The sequence below is a fragment of the Neopelma chrysocephalum genome, unplaced genomic scaffold (assembly GCF_003984885.1).
Source record: "Neopelma chrysocephalum unplaced genomic scaffold, ASM398488v2 Primary Assembly neopelma1_59, whole genome shotgun sequence".
NCBI lineage: Eukaryota > Metazoa > Chordata > Aves > Passeriformes > Pipridae > Neopelma > Neopelma chrysocephalum.
The window spans coordinates 6,357,166-6,384,418 of record NW_020897714.1 but is presented as its reverse complement, the minus strand read 5'-3'; the positions used below and the strand labels follow the sequence as shown (position 1 = coordinate 6,384,418).

General features: G+C 38.0%; 1 protein-coding gene across 4 annotated transcripts in view; it reads left to right on the top strand.

Annotated features, from left to right (window-relative positions):
- Positions 1-27,253, top strand: part of PPP1R12A (protein phosphatase 1 regulatory subunit 12A) — a 115,067-nt gene that overhangs the window by 13,154 nt on the left and 74,660 nt on the right. For all 4 annotated transcript variants that reach the window (XM_027679779.1, XM_027679778.1, XM_027679777.1 and 1 more), the window contains exon 2: positions 26,935-27,065. In XM_027679779.1, coding sequence (XP_027535580.1) covers positions 26,935-27,065 — 131 coding nt within the window. The remainder of the gene's footprint in view (positions 1-26,934; positions 27,066-27,253) is intronic.

The window sequence follows — 27,253 nt, the reverse complement described above, 5'->3', positions numbered from 1 at the left end:
AAGTTCAGTGCAACTTTTGCCCCAGCTGAGGAAGTTCTAGTGCACTTGCTTTGATGAACTTAGATTTTATTTTGTGCATGTACTGGCACAAGCAGCTCCTTCAGCTTGTAACCAGCTATGATGTGTAATCAAGTATAGCCAGATTGCTCTGACCTCCTGCAAGTTGGTCTCCTAAAATGGAAATTATTCATTTTGCAGATGGAAATTGGAGCCAAGCAGCTGTGAATTCCAGGAGACAAATACTGAAGCAAATTCATAAGTTTGTTCTTCTGTTCAACAACCAAATGACAGTTGATTCCTGTATTTGCCACTTGTTTTCAGACTGTGATTCAAAGATCTTTTTTGTAAAGTCAGCAAATATTTGTATGAAGACACTGCTTAATATCCAAAGGTTTTTTTTGTTAGTTTGTTTAAATAAGTCTTTTTTTTTCAAAATCCTCACTTTCCCTAGCTCCTTCCACTAAAACAACAAATTCTTGCTATTCCCTAGCCCTCACTTCTGTGGCTGCTGTTACAGGGCGTTTTGTTAATTTGCATTTAATCACTTCTACAGATGAATGGCAGGAAAGTAGGGTAGGTTGCCTAATATGTGTGCACATTTTCATGCAGCAGTGATGGTGATTACCTGCAGTTGTAGAAGTTGGTGTAGAACTGCTGATCTAAAAGGTCTATTAAAAGTGACAAACTACATGCTTACAGATGATAATTCCATGAATCTGTGCTCTGCTGTGGCTCAGTATAACTGTACTGTCTAGGTGAAAAGTTTACTGTTCCATGTGTGGTTTAGCTTCGGAAATAAAAGACAAAACCTGGGTGAAATTGTATTAGTGCTATGCTACTGTTCTGTGGTGTTCCCAGGGATCTACATATTTAAATCTATAAAACCATAATCTAACTGTTGTAGAAATTTTTAGTCTTGTGTTGAAGCTTGCTGTATATTTCAGATTTTCATGGAGGCTTGCAACTAGCACTACTTCAGGTTTAGTTTTTGACAAAAATCTGACTTACAGGCAAAGGCAGAGCTGGAAATATATGCAAGCAAACAACCAAACAACTCTGCCAGCATGTTCCTAAGGGTCCTACATAAACTGGAAGAAAAATTATGCAGCCTCCTTAAACTGCAGTCCTGGTAGCCATATTGAAACCTTGTCTTTGAAGAAAGAAGGATATTGTGTTGTGCCCTAAGGCTGCAAAAAACCTAATACAGTGGCATAAATAGGCAAAATGGTAAGGATCTTTTCCCAATAGGCAGGTCACACTATAAATTCTTTTTGATGAAAAGTGCTTTTTTGGAGGACAGTTAAGAAGGTGAAAGACAAAGTAGAGCTGTGGTTTGATGAAAATTACTAAAAAAAATACTTCTACTGGTCCTTGAAGACAAAAACCTGCTGTTGCACAGGTTTCACAACCTTTCTAATTTACCTCTCAAGGAGTAGACACTGAGCGTGGTACTACTTTGTTATGAGGTGGGCTGTATTTAAAGTATATAAAGTACCTTTAGATGCTGGCTGTTGAGTACCTAGTGGAAGGCTCTACTAGTTCTGCCACTGAAGTATCTGGAAGATGTTTGTTTAACCTTTGTCCCTTTGCCTGAATACTTCTAACTGAAACAAAAATGAGAGGATTTTCTTTTACTTTAAAGACTTTTTTTTTTTTTACATCTGAGTTATGTGGCTTCTGATTTATAGGGTCTAAGGAATTCTGACTTCAAGTCCTTGGCCACAGAAGGCAAGTAAATATTTGGAGACAGGATACTTACTATAGTAGTGTACCAAACAGTCTTCTGTTTCTTGTATTCTAGTTGACCGCTTTTTTTTTCCCTCTTTCTTCCCAACACTACCCAAAGGAGAAGAATTATTTTTGCTCTGGAACCCCTGGTGGCCTAGTGGTTAGCATGCGGGACTCTCACCGCTGCGACCCAGGTTCGAATCCCAGTCCCCCGGGCAGATGGAGCTCGTTAGCCCTGTGAGGCCATCCATCAATGAGAAGGTCACTCTAAACAAACCTACGTCCTGAGGACCTCACTGCCATTGTCCAAGTTTGCTTGGCCCCGGCAGATGAACCTTAGGATTAAAGGGTGGGTTCAGTTCAGCGCATGCTGTGTCTCACCTAAAAAATCCATTGCGCAGGCTGGAAAGGTAAAAGACCTTTCCCAAAATCTTCGTTCGCGAAGACTGGCCATTATTATTTTTGCTCTGCACATCTTTTAACTTTGTTCATTTAGCCAAGAGTTTCAGAATGCTGTTTGATATTATGTTGGTCTTGATAGCTTGTAGTGTGGTCTTTCTTGTTTTAGTCAGTCCAGGCAAGGAGTTTCTCTCCAGTCTAAATGCAAGTATGCAGGCTTCAGTGTGCTGAGCAGGGATGGCTTTGCTCAATCTATTTCTGGATGTAAGAGCTTACTTTTTTTGGCAGGTAGGTAGGCACGTGTTGTGTTGTAATCTTTCCACCTACTGCAAAGTTAGTCTGGACAGAAGCTGTGTGGTCTTAGTTCCTGAAAAGTGTGATATGGAAGCAGAGAAACTAGTGGAGAGGAGGAATGGCAGCAGCATACCAAACAGAAAAGGTTTGTTATGGAAAGAAAGTAACAAGTTTTGTTATAGCAAAGTATTCTTTGTTCTGCAAAGCAGAAATGTAAAATGCAGTTGCTAACTTCAATGCTGTATAAGCAAGCAAATACTTATTTAATACCTGTTATCTTGCATTACTTTCCTAGAGTTTTCAAAAATGTTATCTTAGATTGTCTTTTGACTTTTTTTTTTTGAAAAGGACATGTGAACAGGTGAGTAAGAGATGGGGGCACTGGCTTGGTGAGAAATGAGTTTGAAAAGGAGTTATTTTTTTTTTTAATGAAAGTATGGTTTAGATTGACTGCTTTGAATAATGATTCTTAGAATTGGATGCAGAAATTTAGATGCTCAGTATAGTTCTTCAGGAGTATTGTTTGGGGAGATGGGGACTTTTACTGGTGTGTTAACTAATGTTTGTCTGCCTGTTTGGGGGTTTTTTGGTGTGGTTTTTTTTTCCTTTTTGAAGACTGCTGGTTTTTGCTACACTCAGGCAGCTTTTTGGCTATTGAAGCTGAAATCTTTTCCAGAAAACCTCAATTGCTTCACAGATGTGGTTATAGATATTTCTGGAGGTCCTGGTGCATGTTTAGAGCTCCTGGGTGTTACAGTAATAGAGGAACTGAAGTGGTAACTGCTGTACTCAATAGCTTTTCTCTCATGGTGTGTCTGACATACAGATACAGCAGTAATTCCTGATGAAACAGTGGCTTCACTTGTGCTAGGCTCCATATAGATCTCTGGAGACATCATTCCTGCTCTACAGTGCATCATACTGGAAGATATGTATGAAGTTTGGCAAGGAAGAATACAACCCAATATATAAAATGTGCTTGCTTGCATTTTAATGTTTGATTCTTGGTGAAGAAAAATAAATTTTATTACTTACTATATCATTTTGTCAGACATAGGTTGTACTTCATCTGTATCTGTACCTGGTGAATTGAGGGGCACTATAGTAATACTGGGGGGGGGGAATTGTCCACAGTTCCTGGGCTGTTTGATGTTTGCTTTGTGTTTTGTTTGTTTTTTTCCTTATCTGATGAACTTAGAGTAGTTGGGTAGACATAACTATTCAAAATTTCTTTTGAATGTGATAGAGTATCTTTCAACAGTCTGTAATTTTTAATAAGTTTTCATTTATGTAGAGCCAAGTTCCTAAAGTAATAAATTAAAACTAAATGGTTGGTTACCTTCTAGAAGTTGTGATGGTATAAGTTAAGACCCCTGGTGGCCAAAAAAATGTCCCTAAAATCCATCCAAAAGGTGTTAAACTGTTGCTATGTGTTACTTGATGGCAAAGAAGGGATGGGTTAAATTTTGTATACTGGTATTTAAGTATTGTAAAGTTTTTGGCTTTTTTAAAAGTAGATAGGCTCTTGCTTCAAGCTCATTGTAATTGTTAGTTTCAGTGAATTTTATCTTGCTTTAACCGTAGTTCTGTAGTTGTGATGTTCTGAACATACTTAGACTGAAAGCGTCCAATAAAAACAAAGGTAGCTTGCAGTAATGGAAAAAATGACTCAGTACGAGTTGAGAACAGAAATTAGCCAAAAGGCAAACAGTAATCCTTAAACCAGCAGCTAAGTTTAAGCACTTCATAAACTAGATTTAAGATCATTCTGTTCTTCTGGTTTTCTAGTTACACGAGCACTTCAGTCATAGTGTTTGTGTGTTATTTTTACTAAAATTTCCCAGTTTTGCCAAACCGATTTCATACTTGGGTGTACTAGGATTGATCTACTACCCTGTTTAAGGACCATAAGCCAACATAATACAGTAATGTGAGATTAAGGTACAATTTAACTAAGGAAACTTATACCACACACTTCAAAATGACACCTGAAGCATAAGGGTGGTGCCAGTTTGTCTTCTGCCAATAGCTGCATATTTCTTTGGAGTAACAAGGAGGTTGCTGGTGACAAAAGGGCCATCAGCTGTTCAGCTTCTCTGGTACTAGTCTGCATGCCAGAGTTCTGAGATGTAGATCAATTCGCAAATGAAAGAAATAGCCCATTTCCTTGTGAGCAAGACAAATCATGTATTGCAGTTCCATATTTAACCTTCATTTAGACCTCATATCTTCAGTTCAAGACCTTAAGTACCTTAAGTAATTTTAAATATTAAGCATTAATAGGGAAGATTGTTGTAATTAGGGAGCCGTCTCATAGTTGTGAGTGACACTAGGTCACAGATGTGTCATATAAAGAATTGATGTTAATCAAATTAACAATAAGGTGCTTCTTTCCTTGGATTCTTATTTAATTCAAGCTGTTCTATCTGTACCTTTGCCCAAAGTAAAACTATTAAATAGAATATTTTTCTTAAATTACCCAGTCATATTCTGCAGTGTTATACTCTTCATAGATGTGTAGCAGGTACCTACCAAAAAAATACCTGGAACTTGTGTTGTAATACACATTGCAATTGGGTAATGTTCATTTTACAGACACCTCTTTTGTTACCTCAGTGCTCCCTAAATATGCTTATAAATAACATGACAGGAACTAACTCCTGATTTTATGGCATCCAAATGAGCTCCAAATTACTGAAAACTGTTTTTGTCATTTGGTTTCTTAAGAGGAAGTGAAAATTAAACACAGCTTATTCTTAAAGTTGTTAATCACTTTTTTCAAGATGATAATTCTCAGTTTTACACTCATTTTACCTTCCCACATTCACTCTTTGATGATGTTAGCTCCTGCATGAATGATGTCTCTGTTATGCAGATGGTTTAAAGCACAAGCATGCATAGACTTCTTCCCTAGATAGCATTAGCTTTCCAAATAAGAATGGGGAAGTTCTGGAGCAAGGGCTTTGGCTTACCTGTAAGGCATTGGCCACATTTCAGTCCATCAGTGTTTTCTAGTTTCATTGTTGGAGTCCACCTGAACACAGTGATTTAAAACATCAGGAAAATAAACACAATTCACTCTTTTTTGTTGTCCTATTTGTAATTAAAATTGATTAAAGTTACGCTTGATAACTTCTTAATCAACTATTGCTAATCATTCTTTTAAGAACGTTGTTAATCCATGTCTGACACCTTCATCGGGAAACCTCAATTATCAATGCTTGTCTAAGAAGCAATGATTAATTTATTTACAAGTCTTTATAGGGTTCTAGTGTGGACAGTAGTGAGCACAGACTCAAGAACTGGATGTTGCTTCTACACCTGGAAACACTTATACTCCTCTAAATACCACAACTTCAGAAGAATTATCCATAAAGCTTGCCCATCTGTGGCTCAACTCTACAACCCTGTCTTGGTATACTTGGAGCGTTCTTTTTCAGTGCTTACGTTTAAAATCATATATTCTAGATTCTTCTAAACTATAGCTGTAACTTCAATGGATCTTTCCAGTTTTTCCCTATCTCTAGAACAATAAACAACTCCTATCCACACACACAGTTAGTATCTGTTTTAGGTAAATAAATTGCTTAGCAAAAGGAATTACCTGTGGTAATACCTAAACCTGTTCTACTGCAGTACTTATCGAAGTGCTGTTTCTGGTCTCTTGGATAATTACATACTCTGCTTTTGGAATAGAGTGGTTAAATGCAAACTGCCAGAGCAGCAAGGTGGTGTGAGTGTATTTTGTCTCACCACTGTTTTTACTTGCCATCTTCATGTGGGGCAACTTTGATACAACTCAGCTCTTTCTTCGACTTTGGTTAATTACCTCATCCATTCATGGATGTACTGGTGTCCTGTTTTTCATTAGGGCTATGGGAAATGATTTGCATAACCATCTTAAAGCCCTTTTTTCTGAAACTCAACATCTACATTGATTTTAAGGCAAATTTATACATATTTTATTGTTAAATATATTAACAAAATGGTGTTGTAGAAAAAACAAAGAACGCCCACAAAGTTACTGGAAGCTTCTTGTCCAGAAAGTGACAGCTAGTCTGGATCTGAACTTTTCTTCACTTTGAGCTTGGAAAGCTGGGGTTGCATCCTGCTTTCACAACTGTACTCTGCAGTTGAGATGCAATTTTGTGATTAGAGTGAGGATGAGCACTGCCCCAGCATGTGATCAAGGTCAGCTGTTTGTAGGTTTTGAAAGAAGAGTGCTTGTCTTCCTTTGTGACTTTACAAGGCTTAGAACTTCTAAGTTGTCTCTTATTGAAGCTTTTAATTTGCCCTGGCCTGGATTTTCATTCTTCTCCTAAATTATGGTAAAGGCTGGTGGGCTAAGTTTTGTTGATAATCAGTTACTTTCTCCTCTCACAGTTCCTAGGGCAGCAGGAGTGGTATGAGGAAGAGGAAAGAGATGAACTGATTCTAAAATCTTTAGCTAATGACTGCTAGTGACTGGATATAAGGTCCAGAGTGACTGTGCAACATCAGCTGATGCCTGTGTAGAACCCCACTCCTTGTGGCTCAGGATGTGTAAATGTAAAGTATGTGGCTGTTTTAGCAGCCTGTTCTTAGGCATTAGTGATTTCCTTGGGAAGAAAGTAGTCTATAGCCCAGACTAACTTGGATAGGGAAAAACTTACCTGCCATCTCATTTCCTTCTCCCTTTTACATATTAGCACATTACAGAGGACTTTGGTGTGCTCATGTTTTTAGGTCTGCAGCATGCTACAGTTGTGTTGAGTCTTTTGCCTAACCTGATTTAGTCTAATGAGTAAGTCCACAGCAGAGGAGTAATAGGTATTTTCTGTGCCATTCCTAAGGCCAGGAGTGTGTTAATGTTATGTTGCTTCAGTGTTGGCACTTCATATTTAGTCTGGGATTGATAGAGAGTAAGTTTGATTCTAGAAGTGTCTCAATATTGAGCCCTTCCAAACGAAAGCTCACCATCCCAGCTGAGGCATCCCACAGAGGCAATCTCTGCCCTTGAAGATTCCTTCTAAATAGAGCCAATGTATTTGGCTTTTTGAGTCCAAGCTCACATAAAATGTGCTTTTAACAAGTTGAGACCCTACAGAGCAAAAATATAGTTATAGCTACTGCGAAGTTATCTGAAGTATCTTGGTATAATGATATATTTTTCTGAAATAAACATGCATTTACTTTAGATACTTAGGGATATAGATACTCTGAACTACAGAGCTGTGGTTGTTATAGCCTAAATGCCTACTTAAGCACAGTGCTTACTCATTGACAGCTCCTGTACGTTCCCATGCTCATTCACTCTTCTGTAGAGAAGTTTAATTTGTTCACTTGGCAAGTCATGTTGTAGATGAACTTGCAGTTGGAGTGCAGTAACTTTTAAAATACTGGTATAAGAACTAATTGAGCAGTCCATTATATTACTGCTTAGGACAACTCAACATAAGATCATGAGAAGTGGAGTCTTAGCTCTCTTCTGTGGATAAAATCACATAAATCTACAGCTTCTTATGGGATCTTTTTAATTTGGGGGAATGCTAGTTAAATGAATTCCAAACTTGAGTGTAGAGGTGGTTCTAGATTGACAGTGGAACACATTGGTTTCAAAGGTGTTTAGTACTGAGGGCAAATATAAGATCAAACTAAAATTTCATCTTTTACACAAATGTAGTTGTCATCTCTCCTCTTTGTGTGTGTATTTTTATATTTTCATGCTGGCACATACCTCTAACTTAGGCTTTTTGTATTTCTGTATTTGTCTGTCTAATCCTAAAGTTGGTATATATCTCTTTCTTGCTCCTTCTTTGAGACTGACATTTCCTTCTATTGTCTTGAAAGCTCCCTTGCCCTTCTCAAGTGGAAGCCCTGCAGTCCTCTTTATTTTGCACTGCTGTCTGTTTGAGAATGGTGCTTTCTCTAGTTCTCCCTGTCCTTTCTCTGTAGACTGTGTATTACTATCTCCTTATAAGCACTTGCTCGTTAGAGTTATTCTTGTTGGAATCTGGGCTACAAATAATCTTTCCATGCAGCAAGTTGCTGCCTTGGATGTATGCAGGCTGCAGCCAGTGGCTGGCAGGGAGATTCATTTGCTGTCAGACCCCTGAATTAGGCTTTTCTAGTACTTTTCATGTGCACCAAAATCAAGGGCATCGTGTTTATGAATGCTGCCTGTAGTTTGGAAATTGATCTGGTCTTAATATTATGTAAAGAAATGTATTCAGTTGAACCTTAAGCAGTAGATTCTTTCTGGAAGGCTACTTACATGAACTCGGTTAAGGCAAAAGTAGTGCTGTATCTGTAAGGTTTGATTCTAAAGTGTCTTAAAAATGTACTGCAAATGTTCAACTTAACTGTAATATATAAACTAAATAGACTGCAGGGATATGATTTGTGTAGGCATTTTCCTTGGGAATCCCAGTACCTTATATGGTCAACTTGCTTTGTAGTTCCAGTGAAATGAAGGCAGCCATCCAACAACAGGGGAAAAAAAAGCCAGCCTGGCTGGCTTTAGCTTTGTCTGTAATACCCTGTTTCTTGGCCTCCTTCAGTAGTACAGTAGCTAATTATTAAAACTAAAAGTGTGCAAGAGCCTGTGTAGCAAGTAGAAGAGATTTCTTTTGTAGTTGTGACTTTATACTTAAGATTTAATGTTAATTTACTAAAGAGTAGTAGTATATTGATAATACAGCTTTGTTGCATAATGTACTTTTGCCATCATGTAAGTTGTGCCTTTACTCAAGCTTGTTGTAAAGTGGTGATAATTCCTGTAGCTGTTACAGACAAAGCTTAGCCAACAGAATCCAGCATGCTTTTTTCTGTGTGTTTGGCCTGCTTGTTAACTGCTTGAATCATAGCATGTTAAGGGTTGGATTGGACCTTAAAGATTGTCTAGTCCCAACCCCCCCTGCAATGCGCAGGGACACCTCCCCCTAGACTGGGTTGCTCAAAGCCTTATCCAGCCTGGCCTTGAACACCACCAGGGTTGGGGCATCTACAGCCTCCCTGGGCAACCTGTTCCAGTGTTTCACCACCCTCACAGTAAAAAATATCTTTCTCATATCTAGTCTATATTTCCCCTCATTCAATTTGTACCCATTACTCCTTGTACTGTCACTACAGTTCCTGATGAAGAGTCCCTCTCCAGCTTCTCTGTAGGCCCCCTTCAGATGCTGGAAAGTTGCTATGATGTCTCCACACAACCTTCTCTTCTCCAGGCTGAACAGTCCCAACTCTCTCAGCTCCAGTCCTCTTATCAACTTCGTGACCTTTTTCTGCACTTGCTCGAACAGTTCCATGTCCTTTTTACATCAGAACTGTACACAGTACTCCAGGTGAGGTCTCACGGAAGCCAAGTAGAGGGAGAGAATCACGTCTATCAACCTGCTGGCCGCACTCCTTTGGATGCAGCCCAGGATTCGGTTGGCTTTCTGGGCTGTGAGCACACAGTGCTGGGTCATGTTTTCATCAACCATCACCCCCAAGTCTTTGTCTGCAGGGCCGCTCTCAATGACTTCTGTCCCACCTGTAGGTGTGCCTGGGATTGCCACGACCCAGGTGCAGGAGCTTACACTTAACCCTGAACTTCATGAGGTTTGAATCGGCCCTCCTATCAAGCCTGGATGGCATCCTTGCCCTCCAGTGTGTCAGTGCACCGCACAGCTTGGTGTCATCAGCAAATTTCCTAAGGGTGCTCTCAATTCCACTGTCCATGTCACCAACAAGGATGTTGAACAGGATTGGTCCCAGTACCAACCCGAGAGGGACACCACTCGTCATTGGTCTCCATGTGGACAGTGAGCCATTGACCACAACTCTGTGTGAGGCCATCCAGACAGTTCTTTATCCACTGAGTGGTCCATCCATCAAATCCGTGTCTCTCCAATTGAGAGATAAGGATATTGGTGGAACAGTGTCAAATGCTTTGCATAAGTCCAGGTAGATGATGTCAGTTGCTCTACCCCTGTCCACCAATGCTGTAACCCTGTCAGATGTAAGAGTTTAAATAAATGCCTTTTGAGGCTTGCATATTAAGGGATTGCTTCAGAGGAATCTGCTTCAGGTTCCTATGGAAAGAGCATCTCAGTATAGTAGCACCAGTCATTGAAAATGACAAGTTTGTAGTTGAGGTAAGCTACCCTGCATTTACTCTCAAGTATTAGGATGCACATAAGCTTTACTGTAATGCTCCTTGTGGTAATTTGTACATCTATACTTTAAAAAAACCCTCCTGAATGAGAGGCTAGACTGTTAAACTTAGTCATATTACTTTATTCAGATGAACTATGATAAACTGAGAATGCAAGAATGTCGGCGCCTTTACTTGGAGTCCTCATAGAAACACAACATATTTTCTATTGCGGAAAAGAAAAACGGAGAAAAATCTCTGTGATGAGATTGGTATCAGTAAAAATGCTATAATATTAATTTTACTTGTAGTGAAGAGGGTTTTTTCTATATCTGGCTGTCTAAGGCCTTTAGGATTCTTTCAGTTAATCATATAGCTCCAGTGCCTGGTTTGTGTGAAAAGGAAAGGCCAGTCTACTGAGATAAGTCATCTCTGCTTCTGCTGATATGGTTCATTCCAATAAATTTTCAGAAAAGCAGCTTTTGTTTCTTTGTGTTTTGGTTACAGCTTCTGCTGTCTTGACGTGATGACTTCAATTGTTGTATTAGCAGAAACTGTGAGCAGCTGATTCCTATTTACTTTCTCTGTATTATTAATGATTTTGTAGTCATGTATTGCATGGTCATCAGCATCATTTTGTTCTAGGCTGAAGAGTTCTGGCCTAATGAGTTCTTTTTTTTCAGTAAGATAGTCCATCCCTTTGGTCAAAACATGGATCTTCTACAAACTCTTACTGTTTTTGCTTACGAAGCTGTAAAGGTTGATGGATTTTTTTTTTTTAATTTTTTTTTTTAAATACAGAATCAGATTGGGAGAAGCAAGCAGGCTTCCTTGGATGAATCTGTGTTTTACTATTCTAGCATTTTGGAGGGTGATAGGATTTTTCAGAAGAAATCCTTTATTCAAACTTTTTCAGATTTACCAGAAGAGTGCTTCAGAGAAAAGCTGATATCCAACAGAATTTACCAAGACCTAAAGAAAACCCACAGTACTGTACAGTGATATGTCTAATTTAATTTTGAGTATGATAATTCAGAGCACGGAAGCAGTACAGATGTCAGGCTGTGGACTTTTAAATTCATTTAGAGGTATGCTAGTACTATCTGTGCTGTGACCCCTTTGCCTCCACCAGCACAGAGGAGGAAGCTGTAAGATGCAAAAATAGAGTAGGGGTGTAGGAGTGAGTCAGAAGAGTGGAGGCAAAAGCAAGCTGTCAGATGTGGGCTGGCTGTCACGATGAAACTGAGAGTTGGGAAAATTAATATGTGGGAAAGAAATGCTGATACTGGGAATACTGAAATAATGGAACTCAGGTGTTGGTGTATTATATATCAGCTAATTAATGTGAAATCCGTACTTGGACTTAACATGCATTAACCTTTTAATACTCTATTATGTCATCATACCTAGATTATAGGGCCTCATAGAGGATTTGCTCTTGGGGTAGATCAGGACATCCGAAAAAGATGCTGTTGGTCATGGAACTTCTGCTTTGTCAGTGAGGGGGGAAAAGATGAGATTGGTGTCTGGGGTAGGAGACTGCAGGGAAATCTGTAGGAACATTTTGTGCTTGTGACTGTAATGAAAGAAAACTTTCCTTTAGAGATACAAAATGGTATACATCCCAAAACCTCAGTTCCATGGTATTCCAAATTGTATGGTTAAATTAGGGGATATGGCTTATGATAACCTTTTTGTTTGTTTACCATCTGTAAAATGATAGCTTTTGTGGTAGAGACTTTATGAATCCTTCTTATGTCCCTAAATGGTTGGTAAGTGCTGATAGTGGAAGAATGCATGAGAAAGTGAGTTTTGTTTGGAACAGGATTTGAGTAGTGCAGGCTGAACTCTGAACAGTGAAGAAAAATCCATAATTTTGAATAGCTGCACATTATGAAAGCACTGATCATCTAATAGATCGAATGGATCAAGTTCCTTTAGCCACAGGGAAGTAGAGGTCATATAGGAATGTACATAGGTCATAGGTTTGTGGGGCCAATTGCTTTGGCTTAGGTAGCATTAATTAAAGCATTTACTAGGCCTGGAATATTTGACTGTTGAGCCTTACTATTGCTTATATATGGGTCTGTGCATAAATGGATATTTAAAGTCAAAGTAGAGTCCTTAGAGAAGCATAAAGCTTTAACACATTTTACCTAATTTAATAGTGTAAATTCAGCTGGCAGAACAGCTTTCCCCTCCAGGAATTTTTTTGTGTAGGTGTGCCCTGTAGAGCAGAAAAAGCAAGCTCAAAGCAGCAAAGGTAGTCTTGTGGCATGTCATGGAGCAGGTTTCTCTTTTCTGTTCAACATGGAGGCAGTCTCTTACCATGCACTCTGAGGTATTTGAAGCACAGCCCTTAGACTGATGGATAGGGCTTTCAAGAAAATAAATCGAGAACCAGTTTTCAAAACAGTTTGCATTGCAGGACTCTCAGTTTACAGCATGAACGGTGGACTGTTGAGTAGTAGAGAAAGTCAGATGAGCCTTTATCTATTTGTCTGAAATGAGGAAACTTGGAAGTCTTCCTTATCAAACCCTACCCCTTCCCTTGCCGCCGCTCCACCCTCACCACTGAGTGGTTACCCACCAAAACTCTGCAGCATTCCCCATGCTCAGGCAGTGTGTGTATTTTGTGTACTTTCTCCATATAATCAAATCAGTTTCATTTTTTGTGTTCAGAACTTGTTCTTAGGTATTTATGGGGGAAATGCAGTCACTAAAACCAGTCCACATTCCTGTGACTGACCTTGAAGCCAATATGCTTTTCAACTAGGCTTTCATTTTTGTGCTCTTTAATAATAGTCATCTTTAACTAGCAGTCTGATGTATAAGAAGCAGACTTGAAAACATTCGTGATTAATTTTATGATGATGTGCATACTGCTATGATCAGGTAAACAACAGACTCCTGAGTACTTGTTATTTCTTTCATGCTGACATAGTCCTGGTGAAGAGAAGGCCAGTGTGTTTTCCACCCTGGTGCAGTTCAAATATGTTAGCAGCCTCTCAGAAGCTAGAAGTCAGTACAAATTAGTTACTGCATAACTAGAAATTTAGGCTTTTATCCCATTCTCCATAATTCTTTTTTGAAAGAAAGTCAGAAATGGCTGCAGTTCCAGGTGCAATTAAAGCAGTACTGTACTTTGTTGCCTTGAAAGGGTGTGCTCCTGCTTCTTCCTACCACTATGCTATTTTCTTTCCCTGCTCCTTTTTTCTTTAATTCAATGGGTGGGGAGGGAGAAAGGGTTGTTTCTGCCTTGCTGGTTAGTTGAATTGGCTAATGGAGAGTCTGACAAATGCTTTTGGGAGTGTGCAGTTGAGAATGAGGAGAGAGACTGGGACCTCCCTGTTTGTCAACAGTGAGCTCTGTAGAATCATGCCCTGAGTGATTAGTGTATGTTAGCTCAAATGAGTTAGGGTTTGCTGCTTCTATAGTGCTACCTCCTGCAGGGAACAGAGTATTGCTTAAACTCATCTTGAAACATAGAAAAAAGCAAATTATCCAATAGGGTGGTATTTATGAGTACTTTGAAACATAGTCATCATCTGAATGTCATAGATTCTAAAGCAGAATATTCAAACAAGGGTCTAATTATTATCAACTAGAATCTTGTTTTCATATAACTGCCTAAAATCAAGCATGGCAGGGAAAGAAGATCATGTAATAAACTCACTTAAAATGCTTTCCTAAAGTATGTGTTTTTATCAGCATTTGACTACAAGAGCTTTTACCAAAGCTATATTCTCCTAACCTCTTAAAGTGATATTATGTGCTGCTAAAGAGCGTGGAAGAAATACATCAGTGTCTTTCTTTTACTCAAGTGAAAACTTCCTGTAAAACGACACTGTTGATGAAGTAATGAGCATAAGAACTTAACCTTTTTTAGGAAATATTTTGGCTTTCTGACAGGTTTCTTTAATGCCTTTTCTCCTTGGAACTCATGTCGTCTGAGCTTCCAAAATCTGGCATGTAGGACTGAGAAGCTAGAGATGAACTGCTGCAGCCTGTGTAAGAATGCGTGAATTCCTTGTGCTCTGGCAAAAGAGCAGAGTACAGCATGATTTTGCCATGCTAATTTTGGCATGTATGCTGTTATGAGTTACAATTGCTCATCCAGGCACACTATTTTTCTCTTGCTTGCTTGCCTGCTTGGATAAAATTGCTGCTCAGAAGGTTTGCAAGAAGTGGAAAACTTAGAATTTACTAGACTACAGGTTTGTCTTTATAGAGATAACTTGGTTTGTGAGGACCAAAGGCGCTGTAGAGCGTGGGCAAAATACAGCTGTATCCTTGCTCTTTTTGTCAGCTCTTCCCTAGAACTTGGAGAGAATAAGGGGATAGCAGGCATGACCTCTTAGTAGTGCAGGTTGTGCCACACAGAATAAGCAGTGACCAGAGCTGTGGCTGGAGAGTCCTAAAGTAATGCCATGTGAGGTGCTGCAGATCTGCTGTCTTAAGTGTTTGGTGGCAGTGGTGAAGGTGGTGTAGCATGAATCAGAGTATACAGACAGATTTGCCAGAATGAGGCTTGAGATGATGTCAGCATTGGAGCACACACAGCAGTTTGAAGAAAAAGAAGCTAATTTTGTAATATACTGATGAAAATTATAACATTCTTAGTATACTGATACTTTAATATAGTGACCAAAAGTCAGCATATATCGTTCTTTCCCTTTGTATCAGAGTAAATATGGAGTCAGGCTTGCTTTTCTCTTTAATGCTGTGAGGAGAACAGAAATGCTAGTTGCCGATGCACTCTAGAGAACTGCTTCTCAAAAATACTCAGTTTGTGATGGGTTTTCATGCATTGTGTGCCAAAACAGCAGACCAGGTCTTAGATACATGATGTAATCAGGGTCTGCTATGGTTAAAAAAAGAGAAATTGTGTAACTCAGGTTTGAGGAGACATATTTAAGGGTGTCCTCTGAACCTCTTAGGTTCAGGTTCTGCACCTGAACATTTATGAACAGCTGTTCTGTGTGGGGTCAACTTTTATCTGGCAAGGCTACTGGCTTAAAAACTCTCAATGGACCCATGTTGGTTCAAAACTGTTTGCTGGTGCCCCAGGCCATAGCAGTGAATGTCAAGTGGGTTCAGCGTTGATCAGGTCTGGCTCCATGGCGCAAAAAAAGCAACGGTGCTGTCGGTGAAGGTAACCACCCTTTTGGAATAGTATAACTGTGTTGACATGTTATTGCCTTTCTGCTAATAAGCCTAATGAACCTCAGTTATCTTGGTATCTGTCACATGAATTGTTTATTTGTTTGTTTGTTTCTATTTATTTTATCCAGCACAGCTAACACTTTCAGGCATTTGTGTTACTGCTTTGCAGTGCTGGTAGAGTGTAAACAGTCCTTTGCTGTTTCCCAGGTATTTCAAGATCTGTTTAGAAAACAAACATTGGCAAACTTGAATCTGCATTAAGTTCTTGAATAGTGGCTAGAGAGCTGCCTAAGCGCACTTGTGATTTGTATTACCAAGATCTACTGAGTTAAAATAGTGTTTAAAATACAGTTTTAGTGGTTTTCTTAATTACTAATAGACGAGAAGATATATAAGCCTCATAACACAAGAGAAAACTTTCTGATTCTTTCAAAACACAAAGTAGAAGTATTTGTTGACCAATTTTCTGTATTTTTATATCTATATCTCGTTGCTATTTTTTCCCATTCTTAACATATTTGAGAACTGCTTTAGTATTCCTGCCCCTGCCAGCCGTGTTTTTTCACTGACGTTCATAACTTTTGTATCCAAATTTCTGCTCTGTTACTTAAAGCTTGTACTATTTATACCCATTTTGAAGTGTGATTTTATCTTGATTTTTCACGACTTTTATTTTTTGGGGGTATTTTGTTTGTTTTTTTAGTTGCTGACATACTTTTGCTTTATTTCTCTACTTTGGTAACTTCCTTATCAAATTGCTTTGTTGGATAATGGCTTCTGGTCCATGTGATACCCATTCAGAGGACAAAAAAAAGACTTGAAAATCTGCCCTTTTAAAATGTCATGTATTGTGTATATATGGTGATACATACTGTTGTGGATGGATCTAAATAAACAGATCATTTTACTTGTTGTCTCTTGTCTTCCTGTCCGTTTTTCAATGTAATTGGGATTTAAGTGGTTTCTTAGGAACTTGTGATTACTTGCAGTTTCTTCTTTAATCTGTCATAATGAGTTTCTAATGGGACAACTGTACCAAAGAATTTCCTGTTTATATAGACCAGAAGGAGTTCAATGTCGAAGCTGGTACTTCTGTCCTGCTCTTTTGGGAGAGAGAAAGTTCCAAAGTGGATGTTGTTGTTAATTTTGTGGCTGGAGATAAGTCATTAGGCTTCTGTCTCTGTTAGGAAGTACTCATGACTGTTTTCTTGTGCTAGTGAAAAATTTGAATACAGTCAAAAGACAGTTGTTGGAGGTGGGACTGGGGATGGTGCTGGGGCAAAGGAAGCACACACATGCGAGCGCAGGTTTCATCTTTCCTCAAGTGAGGCTTTGCTCAGCAAGTTCATGATGTGGCGAGCCTATTGAAAAGGGTGTTAGGTTACACTGTGGCAAAAATGCCTTTTTTAGAAATTGCAGACCATATCTGTGCAGATGAACAGCCGCATAGCTGGCCTTTGAGAGAGGAGATGGATCTTGAATGCTTCTTTTTATTCTTTATACTTGACAGAGGCTTGTAGTGCATTTGATTATTATCTCCTTATTTGTTTACACGAACAGTTTTGTTCATTATTCTGAAACATGCAATGTATTTCATGTAGGTTATTTTAGAAGATTGTTTAGCAAATTTAGCAAAGGCACAGCATGAATACACGTTATTAACTTCGAAAGGATTCCTTAAGTACCTAGACTGACTTGAATTTGGGCTTTAGGTATGTCCTGAGTTGATCTTATCCTTGCAGAGGATTTGAGTTTTGGTTACCTTAGTCTGTTGCAAGTACCTTACCTTTTGGAGACCACAGGGACATTTCTTTGTGCAGATTAAATGAGAAAAAAGGCTTTGGACAGGTTGGTTGTTCCAAACAATGTTCTGTGTGTACCTACAGTGTGGAAATATGAAAATGTATATGGAAATTACCTGACACTGAATTTTTTAGCATTGTCTATATGTTATGTGCTCCTCTGTTGGAAGTTGAAGGAATTACTCAGAACAGAAAGCATACCAGGTCCCAGATTCTTCTGGTTTTGTTATGAAGTCAGAAATGAATTGAGCTATTTTAAAATTAAGTTATGTGTGTACCACAGCCAGTCTTCTCTAAACAGGAAAATTGGAGAGCTGCTACTTGCTTGGGTTTTTTTGTTTGTTGAAAAGTGAAGTTAAAATGCATATATGCCAGAAATCTAGAAATCATCATCAACACACTGCGCTAACAAGATTATGCTGGAGGTTTATCACATATAACACCTCTGTGTTGCCCTGCTTCAGAGCTAGGTCTGTCCTGAGGAGCATTGAGGTGTTACTGCTGGTACACCTGGCAAAAGTGTTGTCTGACACCTGCAGTATGTGGGGACCGGAAGCTGCAGGCTTCTCACCTTATTACCATCTGAATAGACAAAATCCATATTAAATCTAGTTTTAAGAAAGAGCAGTGTTTGATATTTACTGTAACAAGTTCATATAATTTGCTTTTGGAGAATTTAACTTAAACTATATTTAATTGGGTTTTTTTAGAAAATCCTTCTTTTTTTGTTAAAATTTTACTGAGACTCTCAGAATACTTTCATCCTGAACCTGCTGATTTGCAACCGATATCAACTTCAAGACCTAATAGGATTTTTGAAGAGTTGAAATGCTTTCCTATTTATCTGGTCAATTCAGTGGATCATAAATTTGATCATAAATTGAAAAATGTACTGGAATTTACATAAGAGAAGAATAGCTTTTCTTGTCTCAGTCTAGGAGGAGAAGGTAGCAGTGGCAAGATATTCTTTCCTTAAAAATGGAAAATTATGACAAAGAATTAGTCAAGTTTCCTGTTTAGGTGTAGTCCTACCTTTGTTTAAGTGGTTTTGTGTACAAAATGCACTTTTGATAAACAAATATATTTACCACATTTAAGATTATCCGATTAATGTTTAAGCAATTTGAAGTGCCATTGTCACTTCTAATATAATTCTTCATTCCACATATGACATGATTATATTAACTTTTTACATGTAAAATGCGTATAAATATAAGTAATGCTTAATTCATACTTCATATGTACTTTTTTATTCTATTATGTTAAATTGAGTTATACAAATTAGTCATTTATTTGGATAGATTCTCCTGCTTAGGGGGTAAAAAAACCCTGACGGGTACCAGCCTCATCAGCTTACTACATCTGCTTTTACTACTAATATGTTGTATAATGCTAAGGATAAAACCCCACATGGCAAGTGCTAATTGAATGAGTATCTTACAGCCTTTTTGAAGCTGTAATCTTGGTTTCTTCTGCTAAATGTGCTTTTTGTTGTCAAATGTAATGTGTATTAGGAAAGTGAGTACACAGAAAGTCTGTCTTGGTTTCTCTGGTATGCTCTATCAACATGTATATTTTTTCCCTTGATGGGGTGAAGGGTTATTGTTGTTTTTACTAAATTCAGTGTTATTACTTATATTCAGCTCTGCCACTTCATTTAGCTAAAATTAGAAAGCAGTGAGAACTTCCCCTAGATCCTCCTAAAGCAGAAGATTAAACGTCAGTTGATGACTACAATACTAATGCAGCCTGTAAGAGTTCACAGAGGAGTGCTGATAGATGTAGCCAGGTTTGCTTTCTTCCAAAGCAGCGCAGTTTTCCACTCTGAAGAACTCAGAACTGTATAGAGGTGATAGTCAGAAGCAGAGGGAAAAAAACCAAAAACTTGGCACGTGTGGTTTAAATTTAATACAAGGAGCATAGAAGCGAACAAACCTATTTGTTTATGTAAACGGATTCTTCTAGTAAATTTTCTTGATGACGTTTTGTTAAGAAAGTATATTAGGGCATATCAGGATGTTAAGTATTTTAGATAGAAAAGGTGCTTGAACTGGCTCATGAATTCAGTTAGTTGCCCATATGCTAAAAACAGTTTATGTTTACTCATTGAAAAAAAATACCTGTTTGAAATATGATTGGCATATTATTAAATTTTACTGGGACAGAAATACATCTCCTATACAATGCTACTTTCTCCTTCTCAAATGTAATACTTACACATTGTGTGACCATAAAAAGTAATAGCTGTCTGCTAAAGTTATAACAATAAATGCTTAATGAAAGCATAATTGTATAATAGCACTGTATTTTTACAGTATGACAATTTTGTTTAATCCTAAACCCTATTTCTTTCCAATGAAGAAAGACTGCTTCTATACCTGTCAGGAGGTAGATGTGGGTAGAGGGTTGTATGTCTCTGTCCTACTGAGCATGGTGCATCAGCCACAGGGCCTGTTCAGCCTTGAGAAGAGACATCTGAGTGGGGACCTCATCAATGTCTAAATATCTGAAGGGAGTGTGTCAAGAGGATGGATCCAGGCTCTGCTCAGTGGTGCCAAGCAATAGGACAAGAGACAACAGGCAGAAACTGATGCACAGGAAGTTCCACCTGAATCTGAGGAAGAACTTCTTTACTGTGCACTGGAACAGATTGCCTTGACAGACTATGGAGTCTCGCTCACTGGAGATATTCAAGAACTGTCTGGACACAATCCTGTGCCGTGTGCTCTGGGATGACCCTGCTCGAGCAGGGAGGTTGGACCAGGTGACTCACTGTGGTCCCTTCCAACTTCAGCCATTCTGTGATTCTCTGATTTGTTGAAATTGCCTCAGAAAGCAATGTGCAAAGGCATGGGCCGGAAGAAAGAGAAAGCCACTTGTGAAACAAATGAGCCTGAAATTTGGTTCTGGATGTGACTCCCAAATTCAATGATTTGATAGGTTTCAACAACATGTAGCTAAAATGAGAATCTGTCATATGTAATTTGTACATACCTACCTGCTTAAGCCTTCAGGATTCAAGACAGCTTGTAATTTGCACATCATACGAGCTATAATACCATGCTGTCAGTCACATTTTCTTTTCTCTATTTCACCCAAGAAACTCATGTGCTTTCACCATGTTGACTAAGAAACCTGAATGTGAATTTAAAAGCAAGTTACACATAATGTACTAGTTTTGTTTTTAAATTCAAAAAAAACAGAGGGAACAGCAGAAGTTGTTTCTCAAGTGCTTGATACCACGAGTTTAAGGGAAAGCCTCATTTGTGTGAACTTCAGACAGAGTTTGCTTCATAGACCAAGGTGCTCCTCACCAACTTGGTCAATATATTGAGCAAGGAGAAAAAGAACATTCAGGCAAATAGATCTGTGCCAGCATCAGTATCTTAGTTTTTCAATGCTGTTTGGTTTGGTCTTTTCCAAAATATTTTTTTTCCATGATGTCTCATTTTCCTAGGATTGTCTGGGGGGTTTAGGGCAGGGGGTTTTTTGACAAGTTGTCTTGAGATTTTTCTTTGAGTTGAAATACATGAGTACTATTAAAGTTTAATACGTAACATTTAGTTCAGTGGTTTTAATTAGGAGATAAATTTTAGTGTGGGGATCTCAAGCGCTCCTGAAAATAGATTTGCACACAGCTAAAAAGAAAACAAATATTTATTTGAAAATACATTTGCATATAATACTAGGTAGCCTGGAATAGCTGGGGTTGTTTCAGCAAGAACAGGAAAGCAGGCATTAGACCAGGTCATTTTTCTGTATGATGTCTGTCAGAATGAGTCTTAAGCCATTACTGGGATTGGGAACAGTAAGGGTAGCATCTCAGGTTATAATAAATAACATGTTGCAGCCAACTCTCCTCTTCCTCTTATTTATCTTGGCAGGAGGTTAGAGGGCAAGAATAATTCTATCTTTACTTGAAACACTCTAAAACCACTTAAATATATGTATCCTATTACAGTCCTGATTAAGAACTATGATTAGGCATTCATTAGGATTTAAATAGTGGGAAGTCCCTATGAGATCAATTTTATAATATGTAGATTATATCAGTCTAAACAGCGATAGATTTTAGTATTTTTCATGAACTGTGCCCATAATTAACGGAATTAACTATAAATTACGAACTAGCAAAGCTTTAGGGCATGTAATTAATTTAGTAATTCAGTGTAGCAAAGAAAACAAGGCAAAATTGTAGTATGGAAATTACATTATGCTCTTTCTGCATATTGGGGCTATACAATGATTGATTTCATATAGCACCTGGTTTTATCCACGTCTTGGAGATGAAATAAAATCTAAGTGAATTTCTATTGAGATATAAATATGACAGGTTGTTTACATGAAGTGGAAATAATAGAGAAGTTTGATTTCTGGAATGATCTGTCTATTTTTGGCCATGTTTGACAGTTCTGCAGCATTCTAATTAAGTAACGGTGGTTAATGGGTGCTCAGTTTCATAGTTTCTGCATGCCTTCCCCATGAGACTTGAATGGGCATGAAACATTGCATCAGGCTCAAGTAGTGTTTTCTCCTTAGCAGAAAGTGTCTTTTTCACCTGCTTTTGCAGGTGTCTAAAGTGATTCTCATTTTCTACACTTAAAAATGAAATGTTTTGAGAAATTTCTCTGGAGAAGAGTTTGCTGCCCTGCAGTGGAGGAAAGCCTTTGACATTGAAAGTTATGCCAAGATTGACTCACATTCTGGGGTGAGAGAAATTCAAACAGTAAACTTGAAATGCTAGAACTGGCAGAGGCCATGAGATGCTCTTGAAATGATTTGGCAGTTTGAGTTATTTGGTATGGCAACTATAATTTTAACTCCTTTGTATGGACCAACTCTCCAGTATTTTAAATAGTAGGCCATTCTTAGATGAAAATAACACACAAGTGCAACATACACACAATATTTACAAAGAAGTTAAATAAAATAATACTAGTCTAGCTAAACAGTAATATTACTAGTTTAACAAGAATATTTGCACTGTAAACTGTTCCATTTTTATTAGAAAGCGTGCTTTAATAAAGTAAAATATTCAATCCTAAAACTAGATTTTGGCAGTCGGCAAGGTATCAGGTATTACCCCAGCTCACTGAAAAATAGAAGCTCTGACTTGTGGTTTGTCTAAAGGAACACTTAATTTCATAATTCAGCAACATTTGTCATCTGTAATATTAAATTAGTACCTGAAGTTCTGTTACAACACCAAAACTCTCCTGTTTCTACTCGTAAAAGTGAACATCAACAGCAACCTTTTTGCCCTGTACGTGCTATATTAAATGGAATACCTGGCCATTTTAAAATACCTGCTTTTATAGTGTTACTTGAATAGTAAATAACTGTAATAATCCTAATATTTTGTGACCTAATTTGTTGGTAAAAAACCTCAAATGTCTAGACCTCATTAGATGCTATTACCTCATTAGATGTTACTAGTAATGAAAAGCAATAAAAATTGTAGCCCTGCATAAGGTACATACTGTATAGCTCTGCTGCATGTGTGTGGGAGAGTAGCCTAACTGATTGATGGTCTCTTTCCCTACAAGATTTCTGATTTCTAAAAAATATTTACAGACTTGTTTTTCCTCTCTTTTGGGGAGGAGTGCTATCTGCTGTATTCTTTGGCTGAAGAACCAAGCCCTTTTGATATTCTTTTAAAGCTGTTTATTTTTAAGGTTACTCAGTTATGTCTACCCTTCACCTATGCTCTTAACACCTGATAGTAATGAGAGCCATTTGATTCACATGCCACTTGCACTGGGATACGAAGTCATGGTGAATACACTTAAAAGTCTAGCGTGTTTAACAGGTATCTGGTTATCCGCTTTAGAGTATTTATGGGAAGAGGTTAAAATGTTGTCCCCAGCATAAATTGGACTGGTCTGTGTGGGAGCCAGGTGCTGCTGATCTTTACTGGTATTTGCAGTCCTGGTTTCAGGTTATTGTACAAATGGAAAGTGGTTTTTTTTTCCTGGACTTTAATATATTTCTTTTGAGATTTCATCTCTGTTCTTATCAGAAAAGGTAACCAGACTTTGTATTCTCAACTTTGCTTTGTTTTACTTCCTTTATGACTGATTAGCTTAGTTTCTAAATTGGTTCCCAAATGAGAAAAGGTTTATATGATTGCATCGTGCAACTGTCATTCTGTTTGGGGATCATTGGCTAACTTCGATCAAATCTGGCAGGGGAATGAGTGCTTCATGCGGAAATGCTGCCTTTCTACCAGCTGGTAGAGGCTGGGGATGAGAGACAGAAACCAGCACACGGGATGAAGGGTATCTTGTGTGTGAGCTCCCATGTTCTGCTTGCCCCAGGAACTGGCTGGTGTGTGTGCTCTACAGATATGATTTGCAAGCACTCAAAAAGAGCTTTAGGGTGACCTCTTGTTCTGCTAAGTGGTAACTGAGGCTCGAAGTGGGAACTATAGGCCATGAAAGGAGAGACTGGGGATGAGGGGAGATGAGCTCTAAGAAATGAGATGAATCCTGAAAGGATTGTAACAGATGTGGAAGAGGAAAGCCCACAGTTGTCTGTCTTCTGTGCAGATTCTGGGACAGAAATAATGGTGGGAATTTATCTTTTTGAATCACTCTAACATCAGTGGAATACTTGTTATTTACATCTTGCATGTACATTGCTTTTTCCTTTGTAATATCTTTGAAGCTGAGGTGTAGAAGGGCAGACTATTTGGAGGCTGTTGCTTTAAGTTTATCATGCTGCTCTGACAAACTTTCCTTTTGTGGCTGAGGTGTCAGTCTTTAACAAGAGGCACTTCTGACACTTGATAAATATTGCTTTTAGAAGTGAGCAGTGCAGTAGAAATGGAAAAACATTGAGATAAAATTTCTTTTATAACATTTGTTTCTTGGCTTTCTGACTTAAGATACCTACTAATAGTCAGAGGTGCCTTTCATATGGAAAGTGCTGAGACTGATAGGGGCTGCAAAACACCTGCCTGTGATCCTGTTAAGGAGAAAGAGGGGACATGAAGAAATAGGATACATTATATACGTGTTCTTCAGCAATAGAATCAGTTGTATTTGCTTTCTTTGCCTTAAGATAGATATTACCTTTTTGGAGGCCTCAGTGAGTTTTCAGTAAAATTATTTTTCTTGTTACGAATGTGCTATCTGATAATACGTGAGAAGTGTATTTGAGCTCTTCTGATTCTTGCCATGTATGGCACAATAAACTACCCAAATTTGGTCAAATATTTTTAGCCACTTAGTCATATGTCTTTTAATGTGCCGCATATGTAAGCTTTTGATTCACTTAGCAACAGCATTTTTATGAGTATATCTTGCCAGGTTTTCTTATGTATATTTGAAAAAACAGGCAAGGATTCTTCTGTGTTGGGTTGTGTCACAATCAGTTGGTTTGGGGGGGTTTTTGGTTGTTGTTTTGTTTTTTTTTAATAGTGCTAATCAATTTTAAGATATCCTTGTTTTCACAGATGATGAATTATAGAGGATTTTAAGATACACAAGTATGCAGCATATTAAAATATCTAAATTTAAAAATGTTTCTGATAGAAACATTTATTTTTCCTTATAATAAACTGGTGAATATTATTATAGATATAGAATATCAGTGGTCAGGCAAACTGGATATCCAGAAAAATATGGATATGTGGCATGTGTGACATATGGCTCGGTTAGTGTTTCTATTAAGAAACATCTGAGCTTCTTGAACTTGTTTTCCTTCTGAACTGATTTATCATCTTGCATTTGATTCCCTTTCATTAAAGTAACCAAATGTCTTACAACAAGAGGTGATTCTCTTCTTTCAAGCTTGTTACTGGTGTATAAGCATTGTACACTGATGATAAGTGGAAGAAATTAAAGACAATATGCTTGATGAATTTGTGGTCTTTATTGTTGGAGTATGTTAAGAAATTATTTTATTAAAAGAATTGCTGATTTACAGATGGATATCACTAAAACGTTTTCAAGGCAGTTTTCAAAAATACCTGAAAAGGTAGGAAGGTTTCTGAATGTTTTCACTCAAGAATGTGTTTTTTTGTTTAACTGAAAAACAAATAATGCAAGTGGTGTACTGCAGTCTAGCTGCACATTTCTGAGTGACGAAGTCCAGATGAGACTCGTTAAAACAGTTCTATGTTACATTCTAAACAAAGCCTGAAGTTCATACCTAGCTGAAACAAATGGGGTCAAAGAGGGATGATTTGTTCCTGTTTTTGTTTGGCTGGTTAAACTGGGCAGCAATACATCAGTGTAGCTGTTGCCTCAACATTGCAGAATGAAGGAGAGCTTCAGGATTCATCTTGGAATGTCCAGTTGCTTAAATAAAGAAATCTGAAGGGGTTTTTTTCCTTAGTAAAGCAGTATGTGATTTTTTGTCTTCTTAGAAGTATACTGGAAAGTAAAATTTATACCTTAATTGCATTTAATTAGAGGCATAATTCTCTAGAAGGATTTAGGAGCCCAGGAGTAAAGTTCTTATTTCAGCCTTCTGGCTATGTAATATTGTTGATTTATTAAGCTAAAAAGTTAATAACGGTCTTGTGGGGTCTAGCTGTTTGGATTTCTTGCTGTCCTGAGATGCAGAGGGACTTTTCTCTCAGTTACTCTGTCCTTTTAAGGGCAGCATTATGGAAGTTGGCAAGAAAACTCACTGAGCACCCTGTGAGAAAAATACTTGAACACAGAGAGGAAATGCAAAATAGGAGTCAGTTAAGATGGAGGTCTGCAGAATGGCTGTAGTTCTGCATCTGGGCAACACTGTTTGCTTGGTAATTAAGAGATGTGCAGATATGATAATATTTTTGCAATTGCCCAATTGATACTCAAGTAAGTTTTATAAACAGGGATGATTAATAGACTGTTAAAAGATTTATGGTGGTATAGAATATGCTGCATTAGAAAACAGCGGGGGGGATGTTGAAATACAATGTAGCATCCTCTTCATACTCCTTGGTCTCAACTGTATTACAGTTGAAACCACATTATAGTATTGTTTCCAAGCTGCTCCCTATCTCTTAGTTACAATTCTACTTCATGGTGTAGCTGTTTATTCAATTTTAATATCCACTCCAGTGGCTGAGCTGGGCCTGGGATAGAGTGAGGACCTGGGGGCTTTATGAAAGGAACCTCTTTTTACTAGAGAACAAGGTTGGTGGTAAATGGCTTCTCAGAAAATCAGAATGCATGTACCTGAGAAAATAATATTTTTTGTTTTTGTTAAACTCTGTTTACATTCATTTATTTGAAGTTTTACAAATTTGAAACACCTGCTGTTTATCTCTCAAATTCTTCCTGTCTTGCTGTCAAGACAACAAATAAACCGTCCTTCCTCATCAAACCTGGAAATACTTACCTTTTCTCCTGAAGATGTTGCTTAAAGATGCACAGTATTGTAGAACAGCTTTTATATGAACTTACTTCTTAACTCTTTCTTTCTTTGTAGGCTTGTATAGATGATAACGTAGATATGGTGAAATTTCTGGTGGAAAATGGAGCAAATATTAATCAACCAGATAATGAAGGCTGGATCCCTCTACATGCAGCTGCTTCCTGTGGATATCTTGATATAGCAGAGTAAGACTTTTTCCTCTATTTTTGAAATCAATATATTTTGCTAATACATTGTTAGAGAGGCACTAGAAGCAGATGGTATTCATAAATTGTCTTTTTAGTTGCCTCTGGGATGTGTAGTGAAAAAGAATGCTTTTGTATTGTGTGTTGGTTGTGAAGTGTGCTCTGTCCATAACTTTGTGTATTGCATT